Below are 23058 nucleotides of genomic sequence, written 5' to 3'. Positions count from 1 at the left end.
TTTTACGAGGGTATGTTTGGCAGCATGAGTGAAGGATGCTTTGTTGCGATATAGGAAGCTGATTTAATTTTGGATTGGAGATGCTTAATGTGAGTCTGGAAGGAGAGTTTACAGTCTAACCAGACACCTAGGTATTTGTAGTTGCCCACATATTCTAAGTCAGAGCCGTCCAGAGTAGTGATGTTGGACGTGCGAGCATGTGCGGGCAGCGATCGATTGAAAAGCATGCATTTAGTTTTACTTGCGTTTGAGAGCAGTTGGAGGCCAGGGAAGGAGAGTTGTATGGCATTGAAGCTCGTCTGGAGGTTAGTTAACACAGTGTCCAAGGAGGGGCCAGAAGTATACAGAATGGTGTCGTCTGCGTAGAGGTGGATAAGAGAATCACCAGCAGCAAAAGCAACATCATTGATGTATACAGAAAAGAGAGTCGGCCCGAGAATTGAACCCTGTGGCACACCCATAGAGACTGTCAGAGGTCCAGACAACAGACCCTCCGATTTGACACACTGAACTCTATCAGAGAAGTAGTTGGTAAACCAGGCGAGGCAATCATTTGAGAAACCAAGGCTGTCGAGTCTACAAATAAGAATGTTGTGATTGACAGAGTCGAAAGCCTTGGCCAGGTCGATGAATACGGCTGCACAGTAATGTCTCTTATCGATGGCGGTTATGATGTCGTTTAGAACCTTGAGCGTGGCTGCGGTGCACCCATGACCAGCTCTGAAACCAGATTGCATAGCGGAGAAGGTATGGTGGGTTTCGAAATGGTCAGTAATCTGTTTGTTAACTTGGCTTTCGAAGACCTTAGAAAGACAGGGTAGGATAGATATAGGTCTGTAGCAGTTTGGGTCTAGAGTGTCACCCCCTTTGAAGAGGGGGATGACCGCTGCAGCTTTCCAATCTTTGGGAATCTCAGACGATATGAAAGAGAGGTTGAACAGGCTAGTAATAGGGGTTGCAACAATTTCGGCAGATCATTTTAGAAAGAGAGGGTCCAGATTGTCTAGCCCGGCTGATTTGTAGGGGTCCAGATTTTGCAGCTCTTTCAGAACATCGGCTATCTCGATTTGCGTAAAGGAGAAATGGAGGGGGCTTTTGCGAGTTGCTGTGGAGGGTGCCGGGCAGTTGATCGGGGTAGGGGTAGCCATGTTTAAAGCATGACCAGCCGTAGAGAAATGCTTATTGAAATTCTCAATTATAGTGGATTTATCGGTGGTGACAGTGTTTCCTAGACTCAGAGCAGTGGGCAGCTGGGAGGAGGTGCTCTTATTCTCCATGGACTTTACAGTGTCCCAGAACTTTTTTGAGTTAGTACTACAGGATGCAAATTTCTGCTTGAAAAAGCTTGCCTTAGCTTTTCTAACTGCCTGTGTATATTTGTTCCTAACTTCCCTGAAAAGTTGCATATCACGGGGGCTATTCGATGCTAATGCAGAACGCCACAGGATGTTTTTGTGCTGGTCAAGGGCAGACAGGTATTCCTAGTTCTAAATGTTTTGAGAGGGTGAGGAAGACGCTTTTAAAGAATAGCCAGGCATCATCTACTGACGGGATGAGGTTAATGTCATTCCAGGATACCCCGGCCAGGCCGATTAGAAAGGCCTGCTCGCAGAAGTGTTTCAGGGAGCGTTTGACAGTGATTAGGGGTGGTCGTTTGGTCGCAGACCCATTACGGATGCAGGCATGAGGCAGTGATCGCTGAGATCTTGATTGAAAACAGCAGAGGTGTATTTGGAGGGCGAATTAGTTAGGATGACATCTATGAGGGTGCCCGTGTTTACTGATTTGGGGTTGTACCTGGTAGGTTCATTGATAATTTGTGTGAGATTGAGGGCATCAAGCTTAGTTTGTAGGATGGCCGGGGTGTTAAGCATGTCCCAGTATAGGTCACCTAGTAGCACGAGCTCAGAAGATATATGGGGGGCAATCAGTTCACATACAATGGGGCAAAAAAGTATTTAGTCAGCCACCAATTGTGAAAGTTCTCCCACTTAAAAAGATGAGAGGCCTGTAATTTTCATCATAGGTACACTTCAACTATGACAGACAAAATGATAAAAAAATGATTTTTAATGAATTTATTTGCAAATTATGGTGGAAAATAAGTATTTGGTCAATAACAAAAGTTTATCTCAAATACTTTGTTATATACCCTTTGTTGGCAATGACAGAGGTTAAACGTTTTCTGTAAGTCTTCACAAGGTTTTCACACACTGGTGCTGGTATTTTGGCCCATTCCTCCATGCAGATCTCCTCTAGAGCAGTGATCTTTTGGGGCTGTTGCTGGGCAACACGGACTTTCAACTCCCTCCAAAGATTTTCTATGGGGTTGAGATCTGGAGATTGGCTAGGCCACTCCAGGACCTTGAAATGCTTATTACGAAGCCACTCCTTCATTGCCCGGGCGGTGTGTTTGGGATCATTGTCATGCTGAGAGACCTAACCATGTTTCATCTTAAATGCCCTTGCTGATGGAAGGAGGTTTTCACTCAAAATCTCACGATACATGTCCCCATTAATTCTTTCCTTTCCACGGATCAGTTGTCCTGGTCCCTTTTCAGAAAAACAGCCCCAAAGCATGATGTTTCCACCCCCATGCTTCACAGTGGGTATGGTGTTCGTTGGATGCAACTCAGCATTCTTTGTCCTCCAAACACAACAAGTTGAGTTTTTACCTCAAAGTTATATTTTGGTTTCATCTGACCATATGACATTCTCCCAGTCTTCTTCTGGATCGTCCAAATGCTCTCTAGCAAACTTCAGACGGGCCTGGACATGTACTGGCTTAAGCAGGGGGACACGTCTGGCACTGCAGGATTTGAGTCCCTGGCGGCATAGTGTGTTACTGATGGTAGGCTTTGTTACTGTGGTCCCAGCTCTCTGCAGGTCATTCACTAGGTCCCCCCGTGTGGTTCTGGGATTTTTGCTCACTGTTCTTGGGATCATTTTGACCCCACGGGGTGAGATCTTGCGTGGAGCCCCAGATCGAGGGAGATTATCAGTGGTCTTGTATGTCTTCCATTTCCTAATAATTGCTCCCACAGTTGATTTCTTCAAACCAAGCTGCTTACCTATTGCATATTCAGTCTTCCCAGCCTGGTGCAGGTCTACAATTTTGTTTCTGGTGTCCTTTGACAGCTCTTTGGTCTTGGCCATAGTGGAGTTTGGAGTGTGACTGTTTGAGGTTGTGGTTGTCTTTTATACTGATAACAAGTTCAAACAGGTGCCATTAATACAGGTAACGAGTGGAGGACAGAGGAGCCTCTTAAAGAAGAAGTTACAGGTCTGTGAGCCAGAAATCTTGCTTGTCTGTAGGTGACCAAATACTTATTTTCCACCATAATTTGCAAATAAATAAATAAAAAATCCTACAATGTGATTTTCTGGATATTTTTTTTTTCTGTCATAGTTGAAGTGTACCTATGATGAAAATTACAGGCCTCTCTCATCTTTTTAAGTGGGAGAACTTGCACAATTGGTGGCTGACTAAATACTTTTTTGCCCCACTGTATAGTATCGAGGGCACAGCTGGGGGCAGAGGGAGGTCTATAGCAAGCGGCATCAGTGAGAGACTTGTTTCTGGAAAGGTTAATTTTTAGAAGTAGAAGCTCAAATTGTTTGGGTACAGACTTAGAAAGTAATACAGAACTCTGCAGGCTATCTTTGCAGTAGATTGCAACACCGCCCCTTTGGCAGTTCTATCTTGGCGGAAAACGTTATAGTTAGCAATGGAGATTTCAGGGTTTTTGGTGGTTTTCCTAAGCCAGGATTCAGACACGGCTAAGACATCTGGGTTGGCAGAGTGTGCTAAAGCAGTGAGTAAAACAAATTTAGGGAGTAGGCTTCTAATGTTAACATGCATGAAACCAAGGCTTTTACGTTTACAGAAGTCAAAAAATGAGAGCACCTGGGGGGTGGGAGTGGAGCTTGGCACTGCAGGACCTGGATTAACCTCCGCATCACCAGAGGAACAGAGGAGAAGTAGGATAAGGGTACGGCTAAAGACTATACGAACTGGCCGTCTAGCACGTTCAGAACAGAGAGGAAAAGGAGCAGGTTTCTGGGCACAATAGCATAGATTCAAGGCATAGTGTACAGACAAAGGTAAGGTAGGATGTGCGTACATTGAAGGTAAACCTAGGCATTGAGTAATGAAGAGAGAGATATAGCCTCTAGAGAAGTTTAAACCAGGTTATGTCATCGCATATGTAGGAGGTGGAACAACATGGTTGGTTAAGGCATATTGAGCAGGGCTAGAGGCTCTACAGTGAAATAAGACAGTAATCACTAACCAGGACAGTAATGGACAAGGCATATTGATATTAGAGAGAGGCATGCGTAGCCAAGTGAACATATGGGTCCAGTGAGTGGTTGGGCTGGCTGGGGACACGGCAATTCAGACAGTTAGCAGGCTAACAAGCTAACAGTTAGTAGGCCGGAGCTAAACAAGCTAGCAGCTAGTAGACCAGGGCAAGCTAGCAGTTAGCAAGCAGTTAGCATTGGCTAGCAGTTAGTAGACCAGGGCAAGCTAGCAGTTAGCAGACCGGGTTAGCAAGCAAGCAGTTAGCAAGGGCTAGCAGTTAGCAGACCAGGGCCCGGCAGTTTATCAGTTAGCAGACCGGGTAAGCAAGCAAGTAAATAGCAGGGGCTAGAAAGTTAGCCTTTGGGGCTGGGGGGGACGTCCCGATGGGGGTAAGTCTGTTTTTGCCTCTTCGTGCGGTGACGTCGATAGACCAGTCGTGGAATTAGTAGGGTTCCAAGTAGCTCTAGGTAGCTAGCAGGCCGATATTGTAGCCCAGGTGTATGCTTCGGTGGTAGCACAGGAGCCCTGGCCTGGCTAGCTTCAAGCTAAATTGGTACTTGCTCTGGGATGGAAACGCTAGCCAGGAGTAGTCATCCGGGATTGCGGTTAGCTAGTTGTGAAGATCCAGATGAAAATGTTCAGTTTGCGGTAGGAATCCGTGGATAAAAATAACAGGTCCGTTATGCTCTGGTTAGAGTCACGTTGTTCGAACTGGCGAGAGCTTTCCGAGCTGAAGGTTAGCTGATGACCGCTGGCAATGGTTTGCTGACTGATATCTGGTAGTTAGCTGGCTAGCTTCAGTTGAGGGATTCCAGATCCAAAGTAAATATAAATACTTTAGGAGAAAAAAGCAGATCCACGCCACATTGGGCGAGGTGGGTTGCAGGAGAGTATGAGGTTAAGCAAAATATTTTAAAGGATAGGCGACGAAAAATATGTAAAACGATATATACAAGGGACACAACAGGACAAAGACGTTTGACTGCTACGCCATCTTGGATTAAATGTCCTGTAATTCATCTCACGTGTAGTGGTCATTCATTGATGTACTGAAGGGATTTCCCAAAAGTATTCCAGTCTGTCCATGGCTGTTTGATACACTTTTTTACTCACTTTGTCTCTCATAGTGTAACAGTGCCCTCATGTGATCAGATAGAGAGATAGACACATTATAGGTAGATACTTTAAATGCTTTTATTGCTATCCATTTTCATTTTTTTTCCAGAACAAGATTTATAAAGCGGATGTGAGGGTCACTCAGTGTAAACATGAGACGACAAGAAAATTAGGCAAAGCTTTTCCATTTTTGACACCGTCAAAATTATAATTGTCTTCAATCAAAACAAAAAGGCAGATTTTTTTCTCTATATGTAGTTAATGTCTACGGTCACATACAATAACCCCTTAAAAGGCAGACAGTTGTTCTGTAAAGTTTAACAACAAAATGAAACAAAGCAGCAGTTGTTAATTCAAATCTACTTTAAAAGACACCAGAAGGAAGGGGTACAGTAGCCTGATTCCAGGTCTGTTTGTGCTGTCTTGCCAACTCCTCTATGGGCAGCAGTGGCAAGACAGCATAAATAGATTTGGGACCAGGCTAGGGGTACAGTGGGGGCCAATATTACTTAGACAATACTGTAGGACATGATTAGATCAAAATAAACAGTATCATATCAACTGATTGGATCTTTTAGACCATAGAAATAGTAAACCATAGAAATATAATCTATGGTTTGGACTCCAGTCCATTTCAGGCATAATGGAAACTAAAACTACAAACACACTGAAACTACATGACATGGATATGTGGGAACTAAGCCCTGTGTAATCCTCAAAATAAGTGTGGGTTACCATAGTGACATTGTCTAGGGTGGTCAACAACATCCCAGACTAGAACAGCACTCACAGCAACTGAACGACACACGGATTTAGTTACAATATCACTTCTGAACAAGAAAACATAATACAAGTGCTACTAAACACAGAATTACTTTTCATGTACATCATTCACATTTTTTTTGTATATATTTTTAAAATAATTAATTTATTTAATAGTTTTGACTTTGAACAAGACAGACGAGGCAAGGGGAAAAAAACAATATTTTACCCGCACTCCTAACACCCTATACGGAAGAGTTGACATGGGATTGGTCGTTTTTGGTGAGTGGTTTAAGAGCTATACAGTTTTTGGTATGTGGGTGTGAGTCAATGGTTAGACTGGTTTAGCCTATTGATACAGTTGAAGTCGGAAGTTTACATACACTTAGGTTGGAGTCATTAAAACTCGTTTTTCAACCACTCCACAAATGTCTTGTTAACAAACTATAGTTTTGGCAAGTCGGTTAGGACATCTACTTTGTGCTTGACCAAAGTAATATTTCCAACAATTGTTTACAGATAGATTATTTCACTTACAATTCACTGTATCACAATTCCAGTGGGTCAGAAGTTTACATACACTAAGTTGACTGTGCCTTTAAACAGCTTGGAAACTCCAGAAAATGATGTCATGGCTTTAGAAGCTTCTGATTGGCTAATTGACATCATTTGAGTCAATTGGAGGTGTACCTGTGGAAGTATTTCAAGGCCTACCTTCAAACTCAGTGCCTCTGCTTGACATCATGGGAAAATCAAAAGAAATCAGCCAAGACCTCAGAAAAAAAATTGTAGACCTCCACAAGTCTGGTTTATCCTTGGGAGCAATTTCCAAACGCCTGAAGGTACCACGTTCATCTGTACAAACAATAGTGAGCAAGTATAAACACCATGGGACCACACAGCCGTCATACCATTCAGGAAGGAGACGCGTTCTGTCTCTTAGAGATGAACATACTTTGGTGCGAAAAGTGCAAATCAATCCCAGAAGAGCAGCAAAGGACATGGTGAAGATGCTGGAGGAAACAGATACAAAAGTATCTATTTCCATAGTAAAACAAGTCCTATATCGACATAACCATTCAAAGGCCGCTCAGCAAGGAAGAAGCCACTGCTCCAAAACCGCCATAAAAAAGCCAGTCTACGGTTTGCAACTGCACATGGGGACAAAGATTGTACTTGTTGGAGAAATATCCTCTGGTCTGGTCTGATGAAACAAAAATATAACTGTTTGGCCATAATGATCATCGTTATGTTTGGAGGAAAAAGGTGAGGCTTGCAAGCCGAAGAACACCATCCCAACCGTGAAGCACAGGGGTGGCAGCATCATGTTGTGGGGGTGCTTTGCTGCAGGACGGACTGGTGCACTTCACAAAATAGATGGCTTCATGAGGAAGGACAATTATGTGGATATATTGAAGCAACATCTCAAGACATCAGTCAGGAAGTTAAAGCTTGGTCACAAATGGGTCTTCCAAATGGACAATGACCCCAAGCATACTTTCAAAGTTGTGGCAAAATGGCTTAAGGACAACAAAGTCAAGGTATTGGAGTGGCCATCACAAAGCCCTGACCTCAATCCCATAGAATATTTGTGGGCAGAACTGAAAAACCGTATGCGAGCAAAGAGGCCTACAAACCTGACTCAGTTACACCAGCTCTGTCAGGGGGAATGGGCCAAAATTCACCCAACTTATTGTGGGCAGCTTGTGGAAGGCTACCCAAAACGTTTGACCCAAGTTAAACAATTTAAAGGTAATGCTACCAAATACTAATTGAGTGTATGTAAACTTCTGACGCATTGGGAATGTGATGAAAGAAAAAAAAGTTGAAATAAATAATTCTCTCTGCTATTATTCTGACATTTCACATTCTTAAAATAAAGTGGTGATCTTAACTGACCTTTTACTAGGATTAATTGTCAGGAATTGTGAAAAACTGAGTTTAAATGTATTTGGCTAAGGTGTATGTAAACTTCTGACTTCAACTGTACTTAGATACAGATTGTGTAATGCAGTTTGTGGATCCTTTAGAATGCAACCCTACAGTATGCGACAGGAAGTATTTGCTGATTGGCTCATTTTAGTCCTGAGCCTGGTACCAGCCAATGCCATGCTCCTGATGAGGGAGGACTTTTAGTGATCTTTACAGAACAGCAGTCAACTTTATGCTGATTCTGTCTTTTCTGGTCCACTAGAATGATTTGCTAAACATTATATTTTATTTTTATTTTAATGAGACATCCTCATACTTCACACATCAGAAAACACACAATAAAACTGACATCTTATGTCCTTATTGGGAAAAGCTGGAGATCAATCTGCAATCCAACTGTTGAATACTTCATGCCCACATTTTATATATTAACCAAGAAGCCCTTATAGCTAACAGTGGTCAAATCCTCTCTTCTGTGTAGGGGTATAATATACTGTGTCTGTTAGCGCAAACAACCCTGGCTAACTAGACTAGAGGAAGAGCCTCATCAGTGTCCCATCTGTAATGCAGGGACAAGTTGATGAATGCAGTCCCCTGTGCTAACTATGCCTGGCTTTGGTCAGTCTTAATAGAGCTGCTCTATACCACCTACTCTCAGTCACGACACAGCAGACCGGGGCTCACATACTACCACAAATGCTTGCCTGTTGCAATATAACCAATAGATACGTCTCAACCGTGCAAACCACGCTCATCTGGCACTCCAAGCAGGCTAAAGCAAACACTCAAAGTATTTGAAGGATTTCAAATAGTATTTGAACCCAGGTCAGGTACACTGTGTGGGTTGTCTGGGACATTGGTCTGCTTCATGTCTGAGCTACAGGGAATAGACACTCACTTGACCTTAATGTCATTCATTTAAACATTAATTTACACTAACACCAGCATTAAATAAAAGGGAGTGCATAATGCAGAATGTTGAAGGATAAAAGGTTGTGCCACTTTTAACTGCTTTAAACGGTAATAGCAGTACATCGACAGTCAGCAAACTTTGATTGAATCTTCCACGGAAGAGTCAGATTGTTAAAAAAAACACTCAAAATAAAGCTAACTGACCATTCAAAACCTCAAATCAATCAACAAAAACTGATTATAATCTCTTAATCTGTTCTTAATAACCATAAATTGATGCATTAGATGAATGTCTGCATTTGCTGTGCGAGTGAGTGTGTGGTTCCATTTGTCCTGCCACTGGGGGAGAAATCGACATGCATACACATACACTGATCACGTGATGAATCAGAACACACAAAAGCATATTCACAGACATGGCAATCTCCAGTGACAAACACTTCCTCTCCTCTCCCCCTAAATTGCCCCTAGAACACTGATCCAAGATCAGTTTTGCATTTTCACCTGTAATAGTTACAATTAGGAGGGGGTGAGCGTTAGCTGATCATAGATCTTTGCTTATGGGCAACTCCTCCCCTCTCCTCCACACTCAGGGATCACTCTGTGTTCTCCAGGCCCTCAGTTTCCTCGGGCACTGCCCCCTCTCCCTGGAAGAGTTCTTCCAGCAGTTGCTCTCCGGCACCCCCTGCCCGTGATGCCCAGAACGCGGCGCTCTCCCTCAGGCCCAGGGTGCGCAGTAGTCGGGCGTAGTCCACGAACGCAGCCCCGATCAGCTTATGTGGCGACACATAGGTCAAGGAGAAAACACTTGGAAACAGACAAACCACAATGCACAGTAAGATCTGGTTGGATAAAGGATGTGAAGTGTTCAGCCTGTAGTTGAGTGTTAATAACACTTCTGGCTCTGCACATACTGTGTACCACAACCCCGGAGACTGGGGTTCAATCACCTCCTCAACCCTTCATACTGTTTCACCTATTCATCAATCTTCCTCTTCTGTCTGAATTAAAACATCAAAGTACAAAAGGTAGTGTGGTGTCCACTCTTCAGGTAAAGAAAATAAAGCATGTGAACTGTACTATAAAAGGTACAGTAAGTCCATTCTGTTCCAGACTGCTGTAGTATTAGACTAGACAAACTTTATGTGAGAAAGATTGAGAATAACCTGATTAGCACAGCCAGACTGTATGATGTCTTGACTTTGAAAGGATATTGGTGGAATCGTTGGCCTCCATCACTCCGTACTTCAGACAGGCTTCAATGAAGAGCGCCGCACGGTCAAAGTACCTCATGCTGTCACAGTTGAGATTGATGGATGGATGGGAGAAAGAGGTAGAGAGACAGGAGAGAGAGAAGGAGAGAAAGAGAGGAGGGTGGGGGAGAGACATCAGAGAGAGGTGTGCATCATCACAACTTTCATGTCTCTGTTTTTTAAGCTTCATGTCAACCTGCCAGCCACACGCCTTTCTAAGGTGTCATGGGGAGAGGCACATTAAAATGCAGGCTGCCACTGAGACAGCAGGTCTACTTACACAGAGTAGATCAATATTGAATGTGGCGAGAGAAGCAAGGTAGGAGAGCACCACCACACCTTTGAAAATGCTCAAAGTTAGACAATGAGGACCAATTTGGAGTGATGGATAACACAGAGCTGAGCAAAAAGCAGAATAAAGTCCCAGAGGAGCTGATAATGGGGAACGAGAGAGAGAGCGCGAGAGAGAGAGCGAGAGAGAGAGAGAGAGAGAGACTGTTACCTTTGTAGCATCTCTCCTACTTTATGGAAGCAGCCCAAGGATAGCAGCACTAGGATGGCCTTAGACTTCTGGTTGACCTGAGGGGAGCAGAGGTGCTCTGCCCAACGCTTTAGCACGTCTGAGCTCTCTGCCGGGTTCAGACGCACCTGACACACAGTTGCAGGCACACATGCATACAGAGGCACACATAAGCGATCAAGTTATAATTTCAATTATGTTTTATAGGCTTTATCTGAACTACCACTACATTTTATATTACTGTACAGTCTTGATTTGCAACGAACCATCTCCTTGACTCCAGCCCAGCAATATGATTTTAGAGTTTCTCTGGCCCTAATACTTTAAATGGGATACTGATGATGGACAGATGAGTGAAATATAAGTTACCTTAGCCAGCCAGGCAGCGTGGTTCCACTCCCCATAGGTCTGCAGGTATCGGCATGCGTCCGCAGCCTTGTCAATCAAACACAGCAGTTGCACTCCCTCTGACAGACGGGAGAAAAAGTAGAGACAGAGAGAGTGATGGAGTGTGTGAGATGAGGGGGGTTTAGGATTGATTACTAAGGGAAGCTATAACTGTGCTATACAAGGCCTTTTTTATGGGCTGTGGAGTTAAACTACCTGTTATGTGAGCTGCTGGGCTGCAGAAGGGGACCGTGGTAATAATACACTGCATAATAATACACTCAACACACTACCTACTCCATAGAACTAGAGGTGGGGGTGTGCAATGGCAGAGGCTCTGCCTAGGCTGGTCTGGGTATTAGAGCCAAGGTTGGAAGAGCCCATGGCATACACCACAATGGTACCACAGTTGAAACAATAGTCTCTTTGTTGCCACCTGCGTAGATATTCAGTATAATACTAGAGTGACTGACATCATCAATCTTAATGGAAATAGTGTTCTATTTAGCTTTATGGCCACCAGTACATGCCAGATTGCCTTTGGCGATCATGATTGTGACCACCAGTTTGATGGTGCTCTGGGAGGGCAGCTTAGAAATAAAATACTAGAGTGGCAGATGTCATATACCTTCCATAAACTAGAGTTATATTTAATTATATGGCTTCCAGTTACCTGCCAGTTTGCCGTTGGCGATCATGTTGGTGGCCACTAGTTTGATGGTGCTCTGGGAGGGCCCTGAGGAGGTGATGGTGGTCACCAGACACGCCTTCAGTGAGTCACAGTAGTAACTGGGGTTGTCAGCACTAGTCTCCAACAGCAACTGCACCGCTCGGTCCGTCTGAGGGAGAGAAGACAGGAGAAGAAAAATGTTAGAAGATTGTTATTTTAAAGGAGGCACTGCCTCCCACAGCTTGCAACTCTTTTCATGTCTTAATTGGGGATAAAGACCATGAGAGAGAGACAGGGAAGTTGAAAGAGGGTTTGTGTCAGAAGTATTGTGTTTCTTTTGAGTTCTCTCGTCTCACTGTTCTTTATTCAATGTCTGTGATGCCTACCATTGTCCATTGTGACAACTGCAAAATTGACAGTGTTTTGCATATGTTTTTGGGCCATCTCTGTTATGTTTGTAATGTCTTTCTTTTGTGGACTCCAGGGAGACTAGCGGTCGCTAGGGCCAAGGCGTCAGCTAATGGGGATCCAAATAAAGAACAAAGAAAATAGGTGCAGAGAGTGAATGAGAGGAGAGGAGGAAAAAAACACAGTAATTATTTATACCTTTAATCAGGTAAAGAATGGTGGCCCATACACTATGGACCAGTGAGTAATTGACCAGTAGTTAACATAAACATGTTTAGGATCTCCAGACTTCCAAGCATAATGGAAAATATTCAGACCCCTCGACTTTTTACACATTTTGTTAAGTTACAGCCTTATTCAAAAATTGATTCAATTGTGTTTCTCTTGTAAATCTCCAGACAATAGCTCATAATGATATAGCAAAAACAGGTTTTTAGAAATTGTAGCAAATATAAAAAAAAGAAACATCCCTTTTTCAGGACCCTGTCTTTCGAAGACAAGTAAAAATCCAATTAACTTCACAGATCTTCACTGTAACGGCTTTAAACACTGTTTCCCATGCTTGTTCAATGAACCATAAACAATTAATGAACATGCACCTGTGGAATGGTCGTTAACTTCTTATGGCTGGGGGCGCAATTTTCACGTTCGGATGAAAAGCGTACCCAGAGTAAACTGCCTGCTACTCAGGCCCAGAAGCTAAGATATGCATATTATTAGTAGATTTGGATAGAACACACACTGAAGTTTCTAAAACTGTTTGAATGATGTCCGTGAGTATAACAGAACTCATATGGCAGGCGAAAACCTGAGAAAAATCCAACCAGGAAGTGGGAAATCTGAGGTTTGTAGTTTTTCAAGTGATGGCCTATCCAATATAAAGTGTAAAATTTGGTCTGGACCCTCCACCACGACAATGCCACCAGCCATACTGCTCGTTCTGTGCGTGATTTCCTGCAAGACAGGAATGTCAGTGTTCTGCCATGGCCAGCGAAGAGCCCGGGTCTCAATCCAATTGAGCATGTTTGGGACCTGTTGGATCGGAGGGTGTGGGCTAGGGCCATTCCCCCCAGAAATGTCTGGGAACTTGCAGGTGCCTTGGTGGAAGAGTTGGGTAACATCTCACAGCAAGAACGGGCAAATATGGTGCAGTCCATGAGGAGGAGATGCACTGCAGTACTTCATGCAGCTGGTGGCCACACCATATACTGACCGTTACTTTTGATTTTTGACTCCCCTCTTTGTTCAGGGACACATTATTAAATTTGTTAGTCACATGTCTGTGGAACTTGTTCAGTTTATGTCTCAGTTGTTGAATCTTATGTTCATACAAATATCTACACGTTAAGTTTGCTGTGAGAGGACGGCTCTTTTTTTGCTGAGAGATGTATGTGTGTGTGTGTGTGTATATATATATATATATATATATATATATATAAAAACTGAAACATTTACACAAGTATTCAGACTCCTTACTCAGTACTTTGTTTTAGTACATTTGGCAGTGATTACAGAATTGAGTATTCTTGGGTATGATGCTACAAGCTTAACACACATGTGCAGATCCTCTCAAGCTCTGTCAAGTTGGATGGGGAGCGTCGCTGCACAGCTAATTTTAGGTCTCTCCAGAGATGTTCAATTGGGTTCTATTCCGGGCTCTGGCTGGGCCATTCAATGACATTTAGAGACTTGTCCCGAAGCCACTTCTGTGTTGTCTTGGTTGTGTGTTTAGGGTCATTGTCCTGTTGGAAGGTGAACCTTAACCCCAATTTGAGGTCTTGAGCGCTCTGGAGCAGGTTTTCATCAAGGATCTCTCTGAACTTTGCTCTGTTCATCATTCCCTCGATATGACAGCCCGCTTGGAGTTTGCTAAAAGGCACCTAAAGACTCTCAGACCATGAGAAACAAGATTATCTGGTCTGATGAAACAAAGATTGAACCCTTCGGCCTGAATGCCAAGTGTCACGTCTGGAGGAAACATTGCACCATCAATACGGTGAAGCATGGAGGTGGCAGCATCATGCTGTGGGTATGTTTGTCAGTGGCATGGACTGGGAGTCTAGTCAGGATTGAGGGAAAGATGAACGAGACAAAGTACAGACAGATCCTTGATGAAAACCTGCTCCAGAGCGCTCAGGACCTCAGACTGGGGTGAAGGTTCACCTTCCAACAGGACAGCAACCCTAAGCACAAAGCCAAGACGACGCAGGAGTTGCTTCGGGAAAACTCTTTGAATGTCCTTGAGTGGCCCAGCCAGAACCTGGACTTGAACCTGGCTTAACATCACCCACATCCAACCTGACAGAGCATGAGAAGAATGGGAGAAACTCCCCAAATACAGGTGTGCCAAGCTTGTAGCGTCATACTCGAGGCTGTAATTGCTGCAAAAAGTGCTTCAACAAAGTTCTGAGTAAATATTGATGTAAATGTGATATTTAGGTTTTAAATACATTTGCAAAGAAATAAAAAAGGTTTTTGCGTTGTCATTATGGGGTATTGTGTGTAGATTTGGGCTGTTGTGGTGACCGTATTACTGCCACATCGGTGGTCACGAGTCATGAAGGCAGTCAAATTCCACATGACCATTTAGTCACGGTAATTTGGCTTCTCCAAGCTCTGATGCTGCTAATGGTCATTAGTAGCCAACCAAATTTGCTAACTGCCTGGTACTCAGCACTCTATTGTCCCTCTAATCACTATGACATCAATTCAAATGGCATCAAAAATCTAATCAAACACTTCATGAGAGTCCATGAGGTCATGCTGCACAACATTTCTATAGGCTATGCAATTGTGCGAGAAAACATATTGATGGCCTCTCTTAAAAAGAGAAGGATCCCATCAGCTTTCTATATGCTAAGCCTACTATATTTATTTCTCAACTGTCCTAATATTAAGCAAATATAAAAGCACATTGCTTATATTTTCAACAGGAGTATAGCCTACCTGGCTGGCATGAAAATGAACCACAGGAAAAGTTTCCTCCATTCACTATTTAAGTGCAGAGATGTATTTTTTCCCCTGCCCCTGTTTCAAGTCAGGTGCATGTTAATGGTCAATTCTAAATTAAAACGAGCTTCACACATATATTATTTAGTATATGTAAAGCCAAGATTAAATCAAGAATAGTCTGTTGGGTGACAAAATTAGCCTATCACTTACAAATGTAAGGGAACTCCCCCCTGAAATGGACAAAATGAATGGGAACATATTGGCACTGTAACAACCATATACACGGTGTCCAATACCACTCAATTCGGCGTTGTTTCATTCAAAGTTGATTGCAAATGCCATATGGAAAATGCCAAGTGTAACACTGCAAAAATCCAACAGATGGCGAGTGCGCTCCACCATGATTTTTCATATTGCAAATGTAACAAGTCAAGACCCAAAAGTAAACATTTTTCAAAATCTTATCACCCCCTTAAAAAAGTGCTTTCTGGACCGTTTTTGGAAATTATTTCTATTTTTTTTTGTCAATAACACATGTATAAGAACTGTATCAACATACTTTAGTCATATTTTATTATCATCATTTAAAAATAACTTGTGCATAGGGCATATGTTTTGTCCATTTGCAATATGATTTCATAGGAAGTCAAAAGTCAAAGTCAGGTCACTTTTTTTTAGGCCAAATGTCATAAGAAATTTCCAAATGTGATTTGAAAGTGTCAAAAGGCATTTATACTGCCAAAATGATATATAGCACTATGATATATAGCACTATGTTAAGCCATGAATCAACCTAGATGGTCTATTTGTCATGTATGATGAGGGAGAAGTGGGACTGTTGTTTTTTACAGATTTTTTGAAAAATGTCCAAAATGACAAATGACTATTGGATGGGCACGGGTGGGGGGGTGAATGTCATTTTGGTGATGGTACCTCACTGTTTAAACATATTGCAAATGGACAAAAGTCAGCCAGCAAGTCAACGTCCATCAGTCAATTAGATGTCATTCTGACACCAAACTGATAAACTGACACCACACCAACATTTTCCTACTCGTATTGAACCTTCTAGAGCCACATAACTCACCACACACTATCGACCTGAGCTCTAGAACAGGTTTCTAAAGTTTCAGAACTCTAGGTCTGATGGTTCTTTAACTGTTCGAACAAAGGTAACTATTGCAGGCACTGTCTGTCTCTACGCACCACACTGTGTCCCTCCGTCCAAGCTGTGTGTGTGTGTGTGTGTGTGTGTGTGTGTGTGTGTGTGGAAATTTTATGGGAGAAATTACTGATTTACAGTCCATGAGGGTTGCCTAATCACACATATAAAGTTTTGAAAGGATTTGACCTTTTAACCCTTCGAAACAGCACCTATGACACCATTTTAAGGCACTACCGGTTGACACAGGAAGCTGAAAGTGAACACATATCCTCCTTGCGGTAGGCACTTATAGAATTTTGAGTTATAAGTATTTACGTTAAGAACTGACTTATTTATGGAGGGGTTAGTGAGTGTGTGTTATTTCAGAAAATCACAGAAAATCTCAGAAATCTCGCAGAGCTCCGAAGCACCCTTGAAAAAGATTTGTGTGAACACACTGCAACTGGATCTGTAATTTAAAAAAAATATATATATATATTTTTGAACATCACCAATTTGACATTGTACGATTTCTCTTAAATGACGATAGATAAATGGCTGGTTCTTTTTTTATTGACACCGTAGGTTCAATTACTTTGACTTGAAGCGGAAATATTATTGCTCTATTTTCATTTTTCGACCTTTAATCCCAGAAAAATGGCCATAACTCAAAAAATGTTGAGGCATAGACGCCATCTTGTTTGGGGCCAACTGCCCATTATGCCAAACCTATGCTCACCAAGTTACGTCTTCAAAATATTTTCCATTTAGGAGATAAGGACACGTAGTGATTGGTGATGTTTTGTACATTTGCAATATGATTCCATTTGCCCTCTTGGGGGATTTACCAGGAGAGCGGAAAAATGACAAAAATTTAACATTTTTATAAAACGGAAACCGAATGTCCGAGAGAGTTCGTTTGATGACTTCCTGGAAGATCCGGCCCTGCTGCAAGGCCCGACGCCGTCGAAACGTTGTCGGACGTCTAGTAAGGGACCGTACATTTGCAATGTGGACTTTCTCACTAACCATATGGCGAATGTCAAAATGTTACCTTAAGGTATGATATGTTATCACTTGTGAATGATGAACAGGTTAAGGCAAGAAACAATATTATTATAAACATTTTTTTTTTTACTTAGTCGAATCATAGTCGCACACGTTTTGATAAGGTTTGTATCACAACTAAAGTGGCCAAATAAATTCTTAAAAAGATGCACATTAATCCACTTTACAATACTGTATGCAGCACGAGTTTCAAGTTTTGGGAAGATAATTTTCACCATAAAAATGCATAACATGCATAATCACGTTTGTGGTCAATTTTGATAATGGTGTTTTCCCGCTAATGGAACATTCGCGCTGTGTGTGCAAAGCTGCGCTTATAATGTGAAGAAAGTAATAGTTCATCAACAATTTCAGCTAAACGTTCTGATCTGTTGCGTCAGCCTCATTTCGCAAAATCCTTTTTCATTTTTTTTTATTATAGTGGTTGTGTTAATTTGGGATCTATCGCATCCCACAACTGTCCCAGATTATGTTTGGAATATTTATTTCTCGCACAGAATAGCTCAACTTTTGTACTATGGGGGATAGTAGATTGACATAGGCTAGTGCTTTTGCTGTCTTCAGGCCTACTCATCTTGTTGGCTGACAAAAAGTAAATGTGGACAGTTCTTAAAATATCTTCAATATGCACCTCGGGCAGTTGCGTCCCCGATGTGTCTGTCTTCACTTGTAGCCTGTGAGAAAGACCAGATGATGTGATGGAGCTGTGTGCGTGAGGTGAGTGGTGCTTCGGAGCAGGCAGCACACAGGGAGAAGGGCTGCAAGAGGCATAGATTTTTTTAGGGTGCATTATGACCAGACAAAGGGGATGCCGCTGGGAAATTTGAGGCATTATCAAGTGAGAGTGACGGAAACTCCAAGACTGCTGGACAAGCATTCCAGGTGACTACCTCATGAAGTTGTTTGAGAGAACACCAAGAGTTTGCAAAGCTGTCATCAAGGCAAAGGGTGGATACTTTGAAGAATCTCAAATATAAAACATAATAATGAGTGTGAGTTGTCGTCACGACCCGACTCGGGTTGTTTGACTCTTTATGTAGCCATCTTACATATACAACTTTATTTGTTCATCAAAAATTGTGAATAACTCACAACAGGTTATTGAGAAGGGTGTGCTTGAAAGGATGCACATAACTCTGCAATGTTGGGTTGTATTGGAGAGTCTGTCTTAAATAATTATCCACACACAGTCTGTGCCTGTATTTAGTTTTCCTGCTAGTGAGGGCCGAGAATCCACTCTCACATAGGTACATGGTTGCAAAGGGCATCAGGGTCTTAACAGCGTGATTTGCCAAGGTAGGATACTCTGAGCGCAGCCTAATCCAGAAATCTGGCACTGGCTTTTGATTAAATTACATTTTCACAGAACCGCTTGTTGCAATTTCGATGAGGCTCTCTTGTTCAGATATCGGTAAGTGGACTCGAGGCAGGGTATGAAAGGGATAACGAATCCAAATGTTTGTGTCGTGTTTTGGAAAAGTACCTGCGTAATTGCACACCCAACTCACTCAGGTGCTTCGCTATAGGCCAGATAGGACAGTCCTGTGAGAAACGTCATCATCATGCAAGCGGTCAGACAAGTGAAAATTATGGTCAGTAAAGAAAACTTTAAGCTCATCTCTCAATTTCAAAGAAACGTGTCAATACTTTGCCCCTTCATAACCAGTGCACTTCTGTATGTTGTAAAAGAGTTACATGGTCGCTGCCCATATCATTGCATAGTGCAGAAAATACACGAGAGTTCAGGGGCCTTGCTTTAACAAAGTTAACCATTTTCACTGTAGCCTCCAAAACGTCTTTCAAGCTGTCAGGCATTGCCTGGGCAGCAAGAGCCTCTCAGTGGTTGCTGCAGCGTACCCAAGTGGCATCGGGAGGAACTGCTTGCATGTGCGTTACCACTCCACTATGTCTCTCTGTCATGGCTATTGCGCCATGAGTACAGAGTCCATTTGATGTCACAAAGCTGTCCAGTACTTTAAAAATATCTCCTGTTGTTCTGGTTTCCAGTGATATGCAGAAGAGGATGTCTTCCTTAATTGACCCCCCATAAACGTAACGGACATATACCAGGAACCTGTGCCAGTCTGTTTACTCATCCAGCTATAAAGCACTGGCTTGTATGCGAAGCAGTAATTGTTTCAAAACATCTCCTGCCATGTTGTTTGATGAAGGCATTACCTGTATAGTTTTTTGGGCCTTTTCCTCCCGCATTGTCCCAGCAATAAACGCGGCAGCAGGAATAATTAAGTCCTCCACAACAGTATGAGGATGCCTGTCCTAACCACTCGGTAGCTCACCATATAAGACGCTTCTAGCCCCTCCTTATTAATGGTATCTGTTGCTTTTATACATGTCTTACTACTCAAAAGTCTTAATACTCGCTCAAAAAACTCCCGTGGCTTATTTTTCTAATTTTCATGTTTTGTTTCTAAATGTCTGCGCAAGAGCGAAGGTTTCATCGAGTTGTGAGATAGTAGTTTTGCACATATAACACACTGTGGCTGAGGAAAGGCACTACTCCCAATATAAGTGAACCCCAAATCAATGTAGTTCTCATAATATTAGTGCCTCCTCGATGGTCCAACGTCCCTGTCTGTTTTTCGGTGCTTTCTCGGGTAAGGGGCAGTAGCTCTTCGGCTGCATCAGATTCACTACTGTCAGTGTCCATGCTAGCTGGACAAAGAACAAATGTAGAATTACTGATGCTAGCATTGGATATGCTTGTGGAAGCAGAAGAACTTGTGTCGTCGACAGGTGCAGGTGTAGTACTGCTGGTAGTAGCAGTACTACCAGTAGAGCTGGTATATGTCTATGGATGCAGGCCCGACTTCTTTTTAACCATTTATCAATTTTCGAGCAAACGGAATGAGCAGCGGTTAATGTGATTGGATGTAAATTATTTGACTACGCTACCTGTATTTGACATTGTGTTGTTATTTTGTTGAACACTAGATGGCTTATTTTTTGGGGGGCAGTGAAACGAGGCTACTCAGGCGAGAAAAAAAAAACTCACCCAAATGTATGGCCCCGTTGGAAAACATAAATGGATTGTTTGAAAATGTGAAGAAAAAACGTATTGCGTGTAGTGAACCAGTTTGAGAAAACCTGCTCTAGAGCAATTCAGAAAGCTGATTGAGGACTTTCTTACTGATGTATGTGTTTGTTTTTATAGATTAAATATTAATTTTTTTCTTTCTCACCCATCTACAGACAACACCCTATAATAACAAAGTGAAAACATGTTCTTACATTTTTGCACATTTATTGAAAATGAAATACAGAAATATCTAATTTAGATAACTACTCACTGTCCCAAGTCAATCATTTGTAGAAGCACCGTTGGCAGTGATTACAGCTGTGAGTTATTCTGGGTAATTCTCTAAGAGCTTTCTACACCTGGATTGTGCAACATTTGCCCATTATTCTTTAAAAAATTATTGCTCTGTGCTTAGCTCCATTCTGTTATTTTTTTATCCTAACAAAACTCCCCATTCAAAAACCATTACAAGCGTACCCATAACATGATGAAGCCACCACTATGCTTGAAAATATTGAGTGGTACTCAGTAATGTGTTGTATTGGATTTGCCCCAAACATAACACTTTGTATTTAGGACAAAAAGTTCATTGCTTTGCAACATTTTTTGAAGTATTACTTTAGTTCATTGTTCATAGTTCATTGTCAAACAGGATGCATGTTTTGGAATATTTGTATTCTATACAGGCTTCATTCTTTTCAATCTGTTAATTAGAGTAGTATTGTGGAGTAACTACAATGTTGTTGATCCATCAACAATTTTCTCATTAAACTCTAACTGTTAAAGTCACCATTGGCCTCATAAAATCCCTGAGCGGGTTCCTTCCTCTCCGGTAACTGACTTAGCTTAGGAAGGATGACCATCTTTGTAGTGACTGGGTGTATTGACACACCATCCAAAGTCAATCAATCCAATGTATTTATAATGCCCTCTTTATATCAGCCGATGTCACAAAGTGCTATACCCAGCCTAAAACCCCAAAACAGCAAGCAATGCAGATGTAGAAGCACGGTGGCTAGGAAAAGCTCCCTAGAAAGGGGGGAACCTAGGAAAAAAACTAGAGAGGAATCAGGCTCTGAGGGGTGGCCGGTCCTCTTCTGGCTGTGTAGGGCTGAGATTATAACAGTACATGGCAAAGATGTTCAAACGTTTATAGATGACCAGCAGGGTCAAATAATAATAATAAGCACAGTGGTTGTAATTAATAACTTCACCGTGCTCAAAGGGATATACATTTTTATCATCTACCAATACGTGCCCTTCGTTGCGATGCATTGGAAACCTTCCCTGGTCATTTGGTTGAATATGTGCTTGAAATTCACTGCTCGACTGAGGAACCTTCAGATAATTGTATGTGTGGGGTACAGAGATAAGGCAGTAATTCAAAAATAATGTTAAACCCTATTTATTATTGCACACAGAGTGAGTCCATGCAATTTACGTGATGTGTTAAGCCCATTTTCACTCCTGAACTTATTTAGGCTTGCTATAACAAAGGGGTCGAATACTTACTCAAAACATTTCAGCTATACATTTTTTTATTAATGTACAAATTCCTAAAAACATAATTCCACTTTGACAATATGGGTATTGTGTGTAAGCCAGCATCAAAACATCTCAATTTAATACATTTTAGATTCAGGCTGTAACACAACAAAATGTGGAAAAGGTCAAGGGGTGTGCATACTTTCTGAAGGCACTGTACGCTATGGGCTGCATGATGTGACTATTGATAATTTTTAAAAGTCAGGGGAAAAATGAATGCGTTCGAAATTAGATAAGATTTTAAATTTAGAATGACTCATTATCATGCACCTGTCAGAACAGGGGAAGTAAAAAAAAAATATAAAAAAATAAATAAAAAATTAAATCACCCATTACCACTTAAATAGCGAATGGATTGGGGTTTGTGATTCATTCATTTTCATTAAAGCCAGGTAGGCTACTCCAGTTGTATTGCGAAGCAATGTGCCAAATTAGCAGTAGAGAAATAAATATAGTAGCCTAGCAATAGAAATCTGGGATCCAGAATTTGACAGTCCCTTACAGGCAGCTCAGTGGCATGTAAAATTCGGTATTTCATATTACAGTAAGCCTACACCTACTGTAATATAAAAATGGTATCAACGCAAGTACTGTACACAGTACAATACCGTAAAATGAACTGTATTATACTGTAAAAACAAATGCCACCGTAATCAGAATGAATGGATGAAACTAATTGAGGGGAGAGGTTTGTATTTCACAGTATTTTACTGTAATTACAAGGGATTGGTAAAAGCAAGTGTTTACACATTACAGCATATTAATACATTGTTGGTGTTATATTTCACTTGCATTTCTAGAGGCCTTAAAACCTCTCTGGGATATTCGGGATGGTAGCGTCCCACCCTGCCAACAGCCAGTGAAAGTGCCAAAAAATAAAATAAAAAAAGAAATCTCAATTAAAATTCCTCAAGGATACAAGTATTTACACCATTTTAAAGATACAATTCTCGTTAATCCAGACAGTGTCTGATTTCAAAAAGACTTTACAACGAAAGCAGCACAAACGATTATGTTAGGTCACCACCAAGTCACAGAAAAACACAGCC

General features: G+C 41.8%; 1 protein-coding gene across 1 annotated transcript in view; it reads right to left on the bottom strand.

Moving 5' to 3' along the window:
• Positions 1-6315: 6315 nt before the first annotated feature.
• Positions 6316-23058, bottom strand: part of LOC139409067 (WD repeat domain 11) — a 140556-nt gene continuing 123813 nt past the window's right edge. The window contains exons 25-29 of the mRNA XM_071153746.1: positions 11859-12024; positions 11168-11265; positions 10781-10926; positions 10240-10319; positions 6316-9803 (exon numbers count right to left, since the gene is read on the bottom strand). Coding sequence (XP_071009847.1) covers positions 9622-9803; positions 10240-10319; positions 10781-10926; positions 11168-11265; positions 11859-12024 — 672 coding nt within the window. The 3' untranslated portion in view covers positions 6316-9621. The remainder of the gene's footprint in view (positions 9804-10239; positions 10320-10780; positions 10927-11167; positions 11266-11858; positions 12025-23058) is intronic.

This window comes from Oncorhynchus clarkii, chromosome 1 (assembly GCF_045791955.1).
Source record: "Oncorhynchus clarkii lewisi isolate Uvic-CL-2024 chromosome 1, UVic_Ocla_1.0, whole genome shotgun sequence".
Taxonomy (NCBI): Eukaryota; Metazoa; Chordata; class Actinopteri; order Salmoniformes; family Salmonidae; genus Oncorhynchus; species Oncorhynchus clarkii.
Note: the sequence above shows the minus strand (reverse complement) of the source record. Positions and strands in the feature narration are given on the sequence as shown.